This window comes from Elephas maximus (genome assembly GCF_024166365.1).
Source record: "Elephas maximus indicus isolate mEleMax1 chromosome Y unlocalized genomic scaffold, mEleMax1 primary haplotype SUPER_Y_unloc_1, whole genome shotgun sequence".
NCBI lineage: Eukaryota > Metazoa > Chordata > Mammalia > Proboscidea > Elephantidae > Elephas > Elephas maximus.
Window position 1 is genome coordinate 3,109,454 of NW_026060237.1, and position 16,992 is coordinate 3,126,445.

Here is a 16,992-nt window from a genome sequence, read left to right on the forward strand (position 1 = left end):
AGGAACATTCAGTCTGTATTTCTTCCAAGACAGATGTTTTCAATCTTCTAGACATCCACGGAATATTCTATATTCTATATTCTTTGCCAACTCTATGCTGCAAAATTATCAATTCTTCTTCCATCTTCTTTATTCATTGTACAGCATTCTCATGCATATGAGGCAAGTGAAAACACCGTGGCTTGGTTCAGATGCACCTCAGTCCTCAAAAATGACATCTTGGCTTTTCAAAATTTTAAGAAGACTGTTGCAGCAGATGTGCCCAAGGCAATAAGCCGCTTGATTTCTTGACTGCTGATTCCATGGGTGCTGATTGTGGTTTAAAATCAGAAACGCATGCATCAAGGTTGTATGCTTTCATGATATGTATTTAATCTGTATGTTGACTAAACTGAGAGGATGGACTATGTGAAGAACAATGTGTCATCAGGATTGAAGGACGACCCATTATCAATAGTGGGAGGACACATCCCGGCTTGATGAAAGCAAAGATGACTGGGAGCACTTACTGATGAAAATCAAAACTACATCTTTCAGTACGAGCTACACCTGAACATAAAGAAAACAAAAATCCTCACAACTGGATTAATAAGTAACAACATAATAAATGGACAAAACACAATCACCATAGCAAGCAGCAATAACACACCTAAGTATAAACTCCAAAGAAATGAACAGAAGGACTAAAACAGTTATTTGTAAAGCAATGTTTAGAGAAGCATGATTCACGAGTGCCAAAGGGTGGAAGTATTTAAGTGTCCATCAGCATATGAACTGATATACAAAATATGATACATACAGTGAAACATTAGTCAGCCATCAAAAAGAATGGAGTTATAATGCATGTTATGACATGGATGAATTACAAAAACACTATGTAAGTAAAGGAACCCGCACAAAATCTGATAACTATTTTACAGTTCCATTTATACTAGGTATCTAGAATAGGCCAATGACTTATTGCTTAATGGGTACAAAGTGACTATGTGAAATGAGGAAAACATCCTGGAAATACATATTTGTAATTGTTATCACAGTATTATGAGTGTACTTAACATCGGTTAATTGTAAACTAAAAAAAAAAAAAAAAAAGAAGTAGTAAGAACTGCTATGTACATTTTACCACAATAAAATTAAAACAAAACAAAAACACACAGAAAAGTTTGCTGACCACTGTAGCCAACAACTCCAGCCTTTAATTAATTTAGTCTTCAGTAGTGCTTTACGTAATACATGGATAAAGAGTTTGTTCTCATTACCCACTCTGCTTTGCTGTATGTATTTGAGTGCAGTTTTACATAAATTTTTTATCTCTACATTTCCCATACTAGAGGGTCCAGGATTGTGCAGATGATCTTCGTGCTTGGCTACTAACAAAAAGTTTGGGGGATCACTTAGAAGCACCTTGGAAGAAAGGTCTGGCACTCTACTTCCAAAAAAAATCTTCCATTCAAAACTCTATGGAGCAGGTCTACTCTGACACACATGAGGTCACCACGAGTCAAAAGGGACTGGGAGGTAATTTTTTTCCTCTAAGTGGGTGGGCAAACGGCTTGAGAATGTCCAAAAGGACATCATGAGTATGACACAAGGGATCAAAGTGTTATGTGCAGTAACTTTGCCTCCCTCTTGGCTATTTCTCTGTTCAGTGAAAGTCAGAGAGAATGGCAGAGGTTGGGAAGGAATCTGTGCAACTAGGTATGCCTACACCCAGCTTTCGAAAATATAGAGATTAAGCAGGAACCTGTGGAACATTACTTTATAGTGTTCCTATTATTCAGCAATAAAAAAAAAAAAAGGAAAACAAAAAGATAAATGAACTCAGACAAGAAAAGAAAATGAAAAGGGCAGACAGAGAAAATGAACAAGTATTTTAAATGCTAATGTGGCAACCCAAGTCCTTCTAAGGGTTCTGACCGAAAGGTAATAAAGTGGTCCCTCAGGCTAGTTTTCCTGAGGATAATTAGCAGGGTGTGTTGATCCAGACTTCAAAATACTGGGCTTGTTGCTTCAGATCTAAGAAAGAAATATGACTGAGCTTCTGTAAGGTTTAAGGATTGAATCGACTGGAATTCAAGGGGTTTGGTTTGGGTTCTCAGCCACCCTCACTGCCACCATTTCTGTCTAACAAGCAGGCTGATGGCGGAGAGGCTTCACGGTCGAGGTAGGTGTTCTTGAGGCTCCAAAGGGAATATGATGGGGAGAGCTCGGAAAGAGGATGCTTCCAGCCACAGCCATCAACGCGAGATTGCCTGCGAGCAGTTCTCCTGGAGATCAGATGTGACAGGAGGGTTTCTGGCTGCGTGGAGTAAGGAAACACATGGTGCAGGCTCCTTGTATAGGACACCGATTTCAGCCACGTTATGGGTTGTCCCCAGCTGAGGAGCCATGCACAAAACCTGTTGCCCTCCAGTTGATTTTCACTCATAGCGGCCCTAAAAGACAGAGTCGAACTGCCCCATAGAGTTTCCAAGGAGCGCCTGGTGGGTTTGAACTGCCGGGCCTTTGGTGAGCAGCAGCAGCCTTTAGAAACTACACCACCAGGGTATCCAGCTGAGGACGGAGAGACAAATGAGTACCTCTGGAGGCAGGCAGAGTAGAGAGGAGCCACCGTGTGCCTGTAGGTGCAGCCTGGACCTCCTGCAGCGCTAATGACCAGGGTCCAGCCACGTTCCATCTGGAAGGCCAAGATGACCCCCTCTGTCCTGTGCAGGGCGCCCTCTGCAGGCTGGCCCCGGTAGTGCAGAGGCTGCCCTGAGTCTGAGCGAGGCAAGGGGCGGGGTAGGAGTAGGAGCAGTCTAGCCCCTGGCGGTCACTGATTGGTTGCGTTTGGCGACGTCGCCAGTGCTGGGAAAAAGGCCCGTTCCCGCCAAGTGCCGAGATTCTCTCCAGAGAGACCTGCTGGCACCCAACCTCGCTCTCCACGAGCAGAGAATTCTGAGAAGAGGGACTGACCAGGGCCAGGTGCGTCTACCGTCCCCGGGAGGTCTTCACCCCCGCAGTCCCCGACCAGCCCCCATGGCGAGTGAGGCGCGGCCTGGGGAAGGCAGGGCTGCCCGGGGAGGACAGCGGCCTGCGAAGTGGCCCTTTAAAAAGACAGTACCCGGGGTGTCCCGGGGAGCAGCCCCCGGAGAGCTGTAGCGCCAAGATGGAGCAGGCCGCAGCGGGTGCGCAGGCGAAGGACGAGACGCCTGAGGAGGCTGCCATCTTCCGTAGGGTGCTGGTAGAGGAGAGCGGGGCCTGGGGGGGAGAGCGGAGGTGCACGAGGAGGAGGTGGTGGTGGTGAAGGACATAACTGAGGAGGTGGAGGTCGTGACCATGGGGGACGGGGGACGAGGAAGAACAGGAACAGGCGGAGGAGCAGGAGCAGCGCGAACAGCCCCAGGCCGAGCAGGCCCTGTCTTCGCCGGGACCCTCCAGCACCCAGCGCTTCCTGGAGGCCTTGGAGGCCCTGGAGGCCCTTCAAATGGAGATATGGCCTGTGAACACCAAGGCCAGCAGGGCCTACTTTCGCCTGAGGAGTAAGCTGGTGCAGAGTTGTAAGCCACACCTCGACCGCAGAAGCGCCATCATCCAGGGCATCCCGGGATTCTGGGTCAAAGCAGTATCCTTTCAGTGGGAGCTCCGACTGATGGGAGGTGGGTGAGGGAAGAGGGTTAAAAGAGCAGAAAGGTGGGTGGGGAGGGTGCATGGTGTCCAGAGGGGACACAGGTAGTGGAATAGAGCCAGGGCAGCATCTACACTAAGCGAACCCTGAGGTGGGGACTGCAGGTGAATCTTTTGGCCCTGTCCTGAGCAGGGCATACCTTTCCAGGGACTAGGAGCAGAGGCCACAGGCAGCATAAGAATAGCTTCCAGGAACCTGAATGTCCATGCCAGTCAGTCACTAAAAAACAAATCCAGTGCTGCCGAGTCGATTCTTACTCATAGCGGCCCTAGAGGGAAGAGTAGAACTGCCCCATAGAGTTTCCAAGGAGCGCCTCATGGATTGGAACTGCCAGCCCTTTGGTTAGCAGTCCTAGTACTTAACCACCCCGCCACCGGGGTTTGCATTCAGCCACTACCAGTACCTCATCCCCAAAAGGCAAGGTTCTCCTTACTCATGTTTTCTTTGCTGAGCAGCCGTTGTCTTTTACACGATCTCAGCACCCCAACCCAGAACACACCAGCGAGCTCCAGCCTCTACATCCACATCCCCCTCTCCACAGTCTCCAGATATGTGCCCTCTCATTGCCTCATAGGAATCCGTCAGAGTTCCAAACAGAACCAAGCACCCATGCGAAGTGCCTGGGGTTCATCTAGGACACATAGCATCAAGGGTTTGCCCTCAGCATCCTGACTGAGGACCAGAGGCAGCCACAGGAGAGGAGGACAGCCCACATGAAGACAGTAGAAGTGTAAGGTAAATTACAGCACATAGAGGGTCAGGTATCAGGAGTCTCAGGAGACAGACTATTTGTGAGCCTAAGATAGCTTCACATGAGCACAAAGGCCAGGACAATACTAGGCCTCAAGATGCATATGTTCATTGGATGACAGTTGAGGGGGAGTGTGGGTGGGTGTGGCAATGACAGGAGGTCTGGGAGACTGCCTGCCCAGCCACTGGTTGCTGGCCATGTGTGCTCATCTGTTGTGACCTCTACTGTGCCTGGCCTCAGAAAGCTTCTTGACCCCATACAGGTTGCAAACCACCCTCAGATGTCAGCCTTGATCAGTGAGAAAGATGAAGACATGCTCAGCTACCTGATCAATTTGGAGGTTAGACCCAGAGCTCAGGTGGGGAAGGGGAACTAGAAAGGATTCATCCATACAAACAGGCATGGGCTCGTCTCCCCAAAAGGGGAACTCTCCTAAAAAAGACATCTCACCTTCCTCATCTGCTCATTTCTCCCAGGTAGAGAATTTCATCCACCCCAATAATGGCTGCAAAATCATATTTTTCTTTTGGAGGAACCCCTGTTTTCGGAATGAAGTGATCATTAAGGGATATGACATTACCATCACTGGTAAGAAGTGGCTCCCTTGATGGATAGATTGTCAGAGGTGTTTTGTAGGCCAACATGATCTAGGCCTTTTCCTCCATTCCTGTATTTCCCCAGGATATACGGCATTTTATTCCACTCTGATCCAGTGGTTCCAGAATTATGAATGTGAGGCTCACGGCCTCAGGCATCATGACACCAGCGTTAACTTCTTCAACTGGTTGTCTCTTCCCAACTTCTCAGGGTGTAACAGGATTACTGAGGTAGGCCTTTGTAGATAAGGTGAGAAATGGCTTGATGTGTTCCCAGCTACTTTGGAAATGAGTGCTGACCCTGGCATGATCTTTCTGTTTGCACTACCAGATCATCAACAAGGACCTATGGATTAATCCCCTGAAGTACGACCTGAGTGAGGGCAGAACCAGGACAGGAATGGGGAGAGACCAGGTGAGGACCATGGTACGGGGCGTTGACATGAGGGTTGTCTGGGGACCAAGGAGCACCTTCTAGAGTCAGTGTGAGATGGGAACATTAGAGAAATGTAATGCAAAATAGGCTATAGCTAGGATAACTTAATCTCAGTGAGAAGTATAACTGCCCATGGAGACTCAGAGAGAAGTAAGGATGTATTATTAATATGTGTTCTCTGGACTATCATTTCATGGCTATGAAAACACCCTCAGCCCTCCTGCCTCCCCTGAAGTTCTGCCTCCTGCTCAGGTCCTCCTAGCATCCTCCCACCAGTATCCATAAATCTTTATCAGTGAGTCATCCTTAGAATTTACAATTCCATGGGAAGGTTGTGCAAGATTGTGGAGGATAGTTTTGAATTTATGTGGGAGGAAATGTAATAGATCACAAATATGGAACAGACAGTCCATGAGGAGTTAACACAGTATTTAATATTTCAGTGAAAATATGTTGTGTGCCTGTGTCTGTGTGTGTGTATGTGTCATCAAGGTCACTCCCAGCACTTGGCATGAACATGATGCAGCATCAAACTTCACCTAAAGGAGTACAAAAAAAAAAAATCCAAGAAGCCACTTTAGATTTGGAAATGAATAATCAGCACGGATCCTGTGAACAGGACAGAAATGAAGAAGCAGTTGGATGGTAGAAGATAAAAAGGGATTGAGATGCAGATAAACCTTGAAGGATATTGAAAAATAAACACTTCCAAGTGTCTGTCTGTGTCTAAGTGTGAGTACATGTGCTAGGTAGATGGTGACTTGAAGGAATAAAACAAATCCTGACACTGGACTTTTGAAATCACTGCTCAGGAGGTCCCAGTGTATAGGGGGAGCCAGGACTATAAAGCTAGAGGGAAGGGATTCAACAGGCTTTGAGGACACAATTCTTTCCACAGGACAGTACCTGGGAGTAGGAGGATAAAGAGATAGCAGTTTATTGGGGCCTTAAGGTTTTCTATTGAAAAAGGAAGGATGGGCTTAAAGAGCAGGGTCTGGCAGTCTGGTAACATTTCAGTGGTACCTTTTGGGTATATTCACGCACATTCATGTGACAAAAGACAGAGGGATTTCCCTAGCAGCTCCCCCTCTCAGGCCAGCAAGTATATGAGAAGGGGTCCATTATGGGTCTGCTTTAACCTTCCCTGGCATTATTAGATAGGGCAACAGAGGAAGAAAGGCAAGCACAGAATCAGGCAAGAAATAAGAGAAATACACAGTGGGACACAGGGAAGGAACAAGGATGTGAAATGACCAGCCTACTGTGGGACCCAAATTCCCTACCAATGATTTGGTCAGAGGACAGCAAAGCTCCTCCCTGGGCTACTTTTGCTGAGGAGCGGTAGCATGGCCTGGCGACTGAATCCTCCAAGTTGCTGCAGTTAGGTTGTCAGATCAGGTGAGTCACTGGGACCAAGGTCCTGTCAGGTCTGACATTTCATTGATTGCTTCTTTCCTTCTCTCCTTTTTCTTGGTTTCTTTCTTTGCCACCACCACCCCAAGACCGACACCTCACCTGTCTCTTTCTGTCTCACTCTTTTTCTTTATCCCATGCATTTTTTCTTCCTTGCCTCCCCAATGCCTCCCTGTCCTTTTCATCTCACTGTGTCCCTTCCTTCTTTCTTTGCTACGATTACTGTTTAAGATTCGGTCTATTGGAGACAGGGACTTCAGGGTGGCCTTAGGTGGGCCCACGGAGAAGTGTGTGGGAAAAGTAGGGAGAGAAGGAGGCTTCTAGACTCAAGCAGTTGTCCTGTGCCACGGTCAAAACAGGAAAGTTTCTGGCTGGGTGGGGTGAGAAAGGGCAAGGTGTCGGCTGCCTGTGTGGGGCACCGATTTCAGCCATGTGACGGCTTGTCTGCAACTGAGGACTGAGTGACAAGTGGTGGCAGGCACAGTAGAGAGGCGCCACCACGTGCCTGCAGGAGCAGCCTGGACTTGCTGCAGCTCTAATGACGAGGGTCCAGCCACCTTGCATCTGGAGGGCCAGGGCGACGGCCTCTGTCCTTGGCGGGGCGCCCTCTGCAGGCTGGGGCCTAGTGGTTAAGAGGCAGCTCTGGGTGGGAGGCGGGATTGGTTCCCTTCAGGACAACCGCCTGGGGCAGGGCAAAGCCGGTTCCCGCCGGAGGTGTGCAGACTGTGCATAGCCAGGGTTAGGCGCCCGCGCTCTGTATCCACCAGGGGGCGCTTCTGAGAAGAGCGGCTGACCCGGGCCAGGTCGGTCTACCGTCCCCGTGACACCTGCCCCAGCGGCCACCAGACCCCATGGTGAGTGAGGCGCGGCCTGGGGAAGCCGGGCTGCCCCGGGACCTTGGGAGGACAGCGGCCTGCGAAGTGGCCCTTTAGAGGGACAGTGTGCAGGGTGTCCCGGGGAGCAGCCCCCGGGGAGCTGTAGCGCCAAGCCGGAGCAGGTCGCAGCAGGTGCGCAGGGAAGGACGAGACGCCTGAAGAGGCCGCCGTCTTCTGTGGGGTGCTGGTAGAGGAGAGCGGGGCTGGGAGGGGGAGATGGAGGCGCAGGAGGAGGTGGTGGTGGCGGGGGGTGGAACGCCGGAGGTGGAGGTTGTGGCCATGGGGGACTCGCAGGAGCAGGAACAGGAAAAGGCGAAGTAGCAGGAGCACCGCAAAGAACCCGAGCCCAAGCCGGCCCAGCCTTGGCCTGCACCCTGCAGCCTCGGGCGCTCCCGGGAGGTTGTTCAATAGAGCTGAACGCCTGGAACGCCAGAGCCAGCAGGGCCTACTTCCGCCTGCGGTGTTTTATGCTTATGTAAATATAAAGTTATTTTGTTCTAAACTTTGAATCAGTTTTAAGTGCAAATGTTTTAATGGTTTCCTTTCAGAATGTACATTACTGGTGCAGAGAAATACACTGGACTTAGCTCATTTTGCTATTGTGTCCTACAATTTTAGTTTATTTACTATCTCGGATGGTTTTTGCTGTTTTTTGTGGATTTTATAGAACATTTATTGTAAGTTTATGTCATATGTGGAAGGAGATAGTTTTACTTTTTCACTTCCGATTTGATGCCATCTGTATCTTGCTAAATTTCTCTGGCTAGAGCTCTGGGCGTACTGTTGAATACAAATGGCAAAGCAGGCATAGTAGTTTTGTTCTTGGCAGTAGTGGGGTGCTTCTAGTATTTCTCTATTGAATGTGGTGCTAGTTTGGGGTTTTTAATAAATTTCCTTTTGACGTTAAGTATGCTTCTAATTCTAGTTTGAGGGTTTTCATCATGAAAGGCTGTTGGGTTGTGTCCAGTTTGCTTCTGCACTGAGATGACGTAAATTTGCTCTTCATTCTCTCAATGTGCTGTATTATGTGTATGAATTTTTATACATTCAGCCAGCTTGTATGATGGGAATACCTTCTGTCTGAACGTGGAATATAATCCTTGTAATTATCTGCTAGCATTCTCTTCAGGATTTTTGCAGGCTTATCCATGCAACGTATTTCTCTGTAGTTGTTTTTTTGTTTCCCTCCTGGCCTATTTTTCTAGCTTTGATGTCAATGTAACGTTAGACTCATAGAATGAGACAGAAAGTGTTCTCTAAGGTAGTGCTTTTGGAAGACCTTTACTTTGCTTGCTCTCTTGGTGTTTTACTGACTTTATCGCACTGCAACTTTTTAATTTTGCTCTAACTTTTTTCTGCATTTTTTCATTTTCCTTCTTGATGGTTTCCCTTCAAATTATGTTAACACCTTAAGTTCAGAAAACATTCATTGTACCTTCATACTAATTTAGTTTTAGTAGTATACAGTTGTCCATCTTTTGGGTATGTTGTTATTGTCACACATTACATCTGAACATAGTGCAAGTCTAATACCATATGCATAATTGTTTTGTACAGTTTTCCTTAAATAATACAGGAATCAAAGAGTCATTTCAAAGGAACTACAACAAAATGGTTTTATATCTTAATTCTACTTGTTATGTATAATTTATGCATACATATCTGTATTACATGTACGTACATATATGTATTGTTATTGTTATAAATATACTCATATAATTGTACTTCGGTATCTATCCTCATTTTTTAGCAGTGATAATCTTTTCCCCACTCACTTCCTTTGTCTTGCCTTTGTCCATATATTACACATGCATTAATTTTGTATATAGCATAGGTTCAACAATGTATATCATTTCATATCAATTTCTTCTCTGTTTATCATTTCACATGATTTCTTTTAAAAAAACAGGATAAAGAAGGTAGCATATGCATTTTCAACAAATGCATTTTTAAAGTGACCTTTGTCTGTGTTGAGTTACTCTTTTAGTCTTTCTCACGAAAGATGAGCTGGAGACAAACTCTCTCCATGTCTCTTTAACTGGAAATTTTTTAATTTGCAATAATTCTTTTAATTATACCTTTACCAGACAAAAGGTCCTTGGTTGACATTTTTGTTTCCTTTGATAACTTGGCAGATCCTATCTCTTTGCCTTCTAGCGTCTTGTCTTTCTGCTTAGAGATCATCTTTTAATCTTACTGTGTTTCTGTTGTCGATGTATTTTTTCTTGCTGCTTAGAGATTTTCAGCTTGTATTTAGCTTTTAGCATTTTTATTTTGATATGTTTATTTGTAGATTCCTGCATTTTACCTCCTGGGAAATATTGGAGCTTCCTAGATGTACAGGTTATTTTTTTTAATCCATTTCTGAACTGTACCGAAATTATTCCTTTAATTCCTTCCTTCCTCCCTCCTTCCCTCCCATTATCCCTCCCTCCCTCCCTCTTCTCACTCCTCTCCTTACATTATTCCCATAACCCATTCAGTGGTGACCTTAATGGCGCCCCATATTTTTCTGAGGCCCGGTTCATTTGTCTGCATTCTTTAGACACTGTCCTTCAAATTCCATCACTTCTGTCCATCTAACTTTAAATTTTCTGGTTACTGGCAAATTATACCCATCGCAACTCTGTAATTTCCATTTGAAGAAAATTTATATCTCTTCATTAATATTCTTCATTGACATGACATTCTCATTACACCTTTCTTTGGCTGTTCAATCATGCTTTCCTGTAGTTCTGTGAAATTGTTCTCTGTTACAGTCAACTTTTGTTGGTTTCACAGGCAGTTATTTTGCCTGCATTATTGCCGATATACGGGTCATACTTCTGTTTTCCTTTACATGTCTCATGATTTTCTTTCTCTTTTTCAATGAGGAGGAGCTATATGTTTTAGATAATGCTTTGTAGTAACTCTGGCTACTGTCCATTCCTCGGTGGCTTGTTATTGTTAATTGTTTGTATATTTGTTCAGTAACTGAATGGAATATTTTAGTGAAGTGTGTTCCTTACCTAAAGCTTTTAGACTCTGATGTTCCTCCTCAGGAAGCCATAAGTTTGGGTAGGTCCACAGTGACTGTGGAATGACAGTTGTACTGGCAGGACTTTCTTTCACTCTTTTCCTGACAACACACCAAATACTTGAGTAAGCTCTGATTCATAGTGACCTTATATGCAAAGGAATGAAACTCCTCTTCCTGAACTATCCTCACAATAGTTGCTATATTTGAACCCATTGTTGCAGCCTCTGTGTTAATCAATCTCACTCAAAGTCTCCCTGTATTACACTGACCATCTACTTTCCCAAGTATGTTGTTCTTCTCCAGCAACTGGACCTTCCTTATGATGTGTCCAAAGTTACTGACATGAAGTTTTGCCGTGCTTGCTCCTTAGGAGAATTCTGGGTGCACCTCCTCTGATGCTAATTTGTTCATTTTTCTAGAAGTCGATGGTATATTCAACATGCTTTGCTGGACCTACAATTTGAATGCACCGGTTCCTTTGGGTCTTCCTTTTTCATTGTTCACATTTTGTATGTACATGCAGCAACTGAAAACAACATGGCTTGGGTCATTAGGCATCAATATGACATTAAAGTGGCACCTATATTATTTGAGATTTAAAGAGGGTTTTTTTTTTTTTTTTACCAAATAGTTTCTCAATGTGCTACTTTGATCTTGAGTGCTGCTTACATTGGCAGTAATGGTTAATCCAAGTGGAAGGAAATCCTTCGCAAGTTCAATTCCTTCTATGTTTATCAGGATGTTGGTTACTGGCCCAGTTGTGAGGATTTTGTTTTTCTTCATGTCCAGGTGTAATTCACACTGAAGATTGAGGTCTTGTCACCTCTGCCAGTAAATGCTTCACTCATCTTTATTTTTGACAAGCAAATTGAGTGATCTGAATGTTTTTAATATGTTGATGACTCTTCTTCTAATCCTCATGCCACATTCTTCTTCATGTAGTCCAGGTACTTTTATTATTTGCTGAGCATGCAGGGTAAATAATTAAGGTGAAAGGATGCAATCTTATCACACACCTTCTCCAGTTTTAAACCATGCAGTATCCCTATGTTCTGTTTGAACAGTGGCCTCTTGTTCCATGTACAGGTTCCACATGAGAGCAATTGAGAGTTCTGGAATTCCCATTCTCCACAATGTTATCTATATCTATATATCTATATCTATCTATATCCGTATCTATATCTATATCTGTATCTATATATATGTATATATATTTATGATCCACACAACAAAATACCCTTGCATAGTGGTTGGAATACACAAATATCTTTCTGGTATTATCTGCTTTTCTCAAGATCCATCAGACATCAGAAATCATGCTCGTTGTTCCACGTCCTCCTTTGAATCCATGTTGAACTTCTGGCAGTTCCTGGGCAAAGTATAGCTGAAGGTGTTTTGAATTATCCTCAGCAAAATTTAATTAGAATATAATCATAATGATATTCCTTAATAATTTTCTAATTGATCACCTTCCTTTGGAATGGAGACAAATATGGATCTCTTTCACCTGGCTGGCTAGAGAGCTATCTTTCAAATAGCTTAACATAGACAAATAAAGTCTTCCAGCTTTTTATCTGCTTGCCGAAATATATTAAATGGTAATCCATCTATTCCTGGAGGCTTGTATGTGTCAGTTTCTTCCTTCAGTACCAGCAGTTTTTCCTCCTCTTTGGTTGAACTGGACTACACCTCTTGGTACAGTGACTGTGTATTCCTGACATCTTTTTGTTGCTCCTTGTACCATTCACTTCTTTCGTATGGAATACTTCAATACTGCAACTTGAGTCTTTTCTGTTTTTTCTTTTTAAGAAATGTGAAATGTGTTGTTTTTTTTTTTTTTTCACTCTAGGACTTTGCATGTTTTGGAGCCCTGGTGGCTCAGCGGTTCAGACTCAGCTGCTAATCCAAAGGTTGGCAATTCGAATCCACCAGCCACTCCATGGAAACCATATGGAGCAGTTCTCATCTGTCCTGTGTAAGTCGGAATTTACTCGATGGTAACCTGTTCACACATGTCATTACACAGGAAAACCTGCAAGCCAGAACCTGGGAAAGACAGAAACTGTCAGAGAACACTCAAATATTTTCCACTAAGAGGAGCAAGAGAAAAGTGGCACGACTGCACCTTGTTGATAGAGTAGTCATAGCGGTCATCCTGTTCTCATTCCTGTTCTCAAGTGGGGATTCTAAGTTTTCTCCATTCAGTGTAATGCTGGCTGTTGGTTTTTTATAAACGCACCATATTCATACTCAAGAATTTCCCTTCTATGCATATACTGTTGACAATTTTTATGAGGAAAGCGTGTTGAATCTTATCAAATGCCTTTTCTCCATCTATTGAGACGATATGTAGCTCCGTTATTTGCTCTGTCATTGTGGTGTATTACATTGATAAATTATACAGTGTTGAATTACCATTGTGTACCTGCAATAAATCCAAATTGTTCATGGTGTATAATTCTTTTAATATGTTCCTGTTTTCTGCTCACCAGTATTTTATTCAGAATTTTTTTGTGTATATTCATCAGGGGTACTGGTCTATTTTTTTGTTTTGTTTTGTTGTTCCCTTGTCTGGCTTTGAAATTTGGGTAATGTTTCCTTAATAGAATGACTTACAGAGTATTGCTATCTGTTCTATAGTTTAGAAGAGTTTGAGGAGGAAGGTGTTACTTTTTCTCTGAATATTTGGTAACATCCCCCAGTTAATTAATTTGGTCCCATGATTTCTTGTTGCTGGAAGGTTTTAGCTTCAACCTCTTCTCTCATGAGTTTGTTGTGATTTTCTACCTCTTTTTTGTTAGCTCTTAGGTAGGCTATGTGTTTCTAGGAATCAAGCCATTTTATTTACGATTTCAAATTTGTTGGAATGCAACGTTTTATCGTACTCTGTTGTCCTTTTTATTTCTGTTGTATCTGTTGTAATGTCTTCAGTTTCATTTCTTATCTTTGTTATTCGCATCCTCTGACTTTTGTCAGTTTAGCTGAAGATTTGCAATTTTACTGATCTTTTCAAAGAACCAAATTTTGGCTTTGTTAATTTTCTCCATTGTTCTTCAGTTCTCCATTCATTTATTTCTGATTTGATCTCTATTTACCTCAATTGAAATGCTTTTTCATCTCTGTCAAAAATTATTTAGTCTTGGTGGGGGCAAGGTGACAGAATAGTGAGATGCTTCCTGTGGTCCCACTTATAACAAAGACCTGAAAAAAATAATTGAATTGAATAGCTGTCACAATCTAGGAGCCCTGATCATCATAGATAAAGTTGAGGAGTCAGACTGAGCAACAGGGGGAAGAAGTGTCAGTCATGAGGTATCCAGAACCCTGCAGGCTAAGTCACCAGGCACATTCAAGCCGAATCAAACAGCAGCACTCGGGACTTGTTTCTCCATGTCAGGCAGTGGAGAATCTGCACAAGCCTCCAGAGCTGAGAAGAAGCAGCACTGGACCTTTGAAAGTTAAGTGCAACTGTATAACCTACTAAGCGGGGTCAAAATAGCCCACCTTCTTCAGGAATTTGACAGCAGAGAAGTACTAATTTCCCTTTACCCATCCACCTCCCAGCTCTGCTTCTACACCAGATCTGGGAGTATTCAACAAATGCCACCCCCACCCAAGCCAGAAATGAGGGCAACCTTCACCTAGACCAGTCTTGCAGCTTCAGAAAAAAAGATAAAAATTCAGCAAGCTCCCTAAACCTGGAACTCAGGACAGTCTGCCCAAACCAGCCTTGTACTTCAAAAACAGACACGCCCTGCCAAGCCAGGAACCCAGGGCATGTACTGCCCCTTTGCCTAGGCATGGACATAAGGGGGGCCTGTGAACTTACAACACAATTCAACCCTCCCTAGACCTCTGTATGATGATTCAGCACTGTAAGCCCTCATTAATGCCAAGACCCTAAGCTGGGAACTCCGAACCATCCGCCCCTAAACGAGTCTAAGGCTTTAAAAAAAATGCCATGCTACCTAAGCCAGATACTCAGACCAAGCACTGTCCCTATGCCTAGGCACTGGCATAAGGGGTCCATTGACTTGTAACAACCTTCATGCATGCCTAAACCTGCATGAGCTGATTGAACAGTGAGGGCCCTCATTAGCACAGAACAACAGGGCATGTACGTGAAGCCTATTTTTACTGCAGAAAACAAGGAATAGTTGCAGATTCATGACATTTGACATCATCCTGCCCATTAAACAGGGCCCTCACCCACCCACATAAGAGGCCTGAGTGCTGGTGGTATCACCTGTTCCATTGAGCTATACTCGACAGGGGTCTGGGGATAAGTGGTGTCTCCCAGTCCTTATTGCCAACAGCACTGGGTACCCAAAGTCCAGTTGCAAAACCCACCCACCTATGCACCCTAGGGGACGTGGATATGTCTTCCACCCAGGCACTCAGGGACAGCTATCAGCTCTGAGCCTTGCTGAAAGTATATGACCCTAGTGTAACCAGATGCCTGTACCCACTCCAAACACCCTTACAGATCTCTGCTCATCTAGGACTTTAGTTTAGAGCTTGCAACACATACTTAGTGACTGATGACCTGGACACCTGAGCTGAATCTGCATAGGAAAAGTAAACAGACTCCTGAACTCACATGCCTAGTGACAGGACCTGAAACCTTCAAAGACAGCAATAACAAAAATAGCTCTCATGCCCAGCCACCTACTTGGATATATCTGACAAATGAAAAAGCCAGGACACAGTAAGCAAACATACAATAAAAAAAAAAAATGAATATAATAACTTATTGATGGCTCAGAGACTGGAGTCAATATCAAACCACATAAAGAACCAGGTCAAGAGGCTCCAGAAAGTGATCAAAGAACGAGGAAATATTCCACATAAAGAGAAGGTCTTGGAATTATCAGAGTTAGAATTCAAAAGATTAATATTCAGAGCTCTTCAAGAGATCAGGAAGGAAATCAAGCAAAACTCTGAACAACCCAAGGAACACACAGAAAAAGAAATACAGAAATTTAAGAAAGCAATACAAGAACAGAACAACAAATTTAACAGGTTGCTAGAACCCATAGAAAGATGGCAAATAGAAATCCAAAAACTTAACAATGAAGTTTCTGAATTAGACGACTGAATAGGAGACCACTGGAACAGAATTGAGGCAATGAAACTCAGAATTAGTGGAGATTGAAGATAAATCCCTTGAAACCAATTTATTTGAAGAAAAATGAAAGTTTTTTTTTTTTTTAAATGAATAAACTCTAAGAATTATGTGAGACACTATCAACAGAAAAAATCTATGAGTGATTGGAGTACCGGAACAGGGGGTGAGAGGAAATAACAGGAAATGCAGAGAGAATTATTAAAAATTTGGTGGCAGAAAATTTCCCTGATACTGTGAAAGACAAGAAGGTACCTATCCAAAAAATTTATTGGACCACACACAGAGTAGATCCCAAAAGAAAGTCACCAAATCATATTCTAATCAAACATGCCAAAAACAAAGATAAGATAGATTCTTAATAGTAGCTAGTGATAAGCAAAAAGTCACCTACAAAGCCAAGCCAATAAGACAAAGCGCTGATTTCTCAGCAGAAAGAATGCAGGCAAGAAGGCAGTGGGATGACATATATAAACACTTGAAGGAAAAAGAAAAATTGTCAGCCAAGATTTTATATATCCAGCAAAACTTTCTCTCGAATATGGTGGCAAAATTAGGGCATTTTTAGATAAACAGGAGTTAAGGGAATTTACAAAAACAAAGCAAGTATTACAAGAAATATTAAAAGTTCTTCAGCTAGAGAACCAACAATATCAGAAAATGACCCAAGATTAGAACACAGGACACAACCACCAGGTATCAACACAGATAGGCTAGTTGTAAAAATAAGTCAAACTCAAAAGACTGAAAGTAGGAAACAGTGACATCAATAAGTAAATGGTAAAAACATTAAAATAAAAAAAGATGGACTAAATAGTTTAGTTAGAGAGCTTCTATGTGGAGAGAAAGGTAAGGTGATACCAAGAAGTAAAAACTGGTTTAAATTTAGAAAAATAGAGGTAAAGTTTCAGGTAATCACAAAGGAAACTAACAAATCTACTCATACAAATTAAAAAAAAAAAAAAGTGAAGAGCCAGCAAACACAAAATCAACAATAGTGAAAAAGATGAAAAGAAAATACACAAAGAAAACTGCCTCAGCACAGAAAATTAAGTGGACAAAGAAACTGTCAACACCACACACACACACACAAATCAAAATGATATCACT

At 43.3% G+C, this 16,992-nt stretch overlaps 1 protein-coding gene across 1 annotated transcript; it reads left to right on the plus strand.

Moving 5' to 3' along the window:
• The first annotated feature begins 2,193 nt into the window (after positions 1–2,193).
• On the plus strand, positions 2,194–5,492 carry LOC126069893 (testis-specific Y-encoded protein 8-like). The gene is made up of 7 exons (XM_049873539.1): positions 2,194–2,308; positions 3,003–3,223; positions 3,338–3,604; positions 4,681–4,758; positions 4,895–5,006; positions 5,100–5,245; positions 5,346–5,492. The coding sequence occupies exons 1-7, from the start codon at positions 2,194–2,196 to the stop codon at positions 5,490–5,492; spliced, it is 1,086 nt and encodes a 361-aa protein (XP_049729496.1).
• Positions 5,493–16,992: the final 11,500 nt, after the last annotated feature.

Coding starts and splice junctions, on each gene's coding strand:
- LOC126069893 (XM_049873539.1), top strand. CDS start 2,194: ATGATGGGGAGAGCTCGGAAAGAGGATGCTTCCAGCCACAGCCATCAA. Junction 3,224..3,337: donor CCATCTTCCGTAGGGTGCTG/GTAGAGGAGAGC, acceptor ACGGGGGACGAG/GAAGAACAGGAACAGGCGGA. Junction 5,007..5,099: donor ATATGACATTACCATCACTG/GTAAGAAGTGGC, acceptor GTATTTCCCCAG/GATATACGGCATTTTATTCC.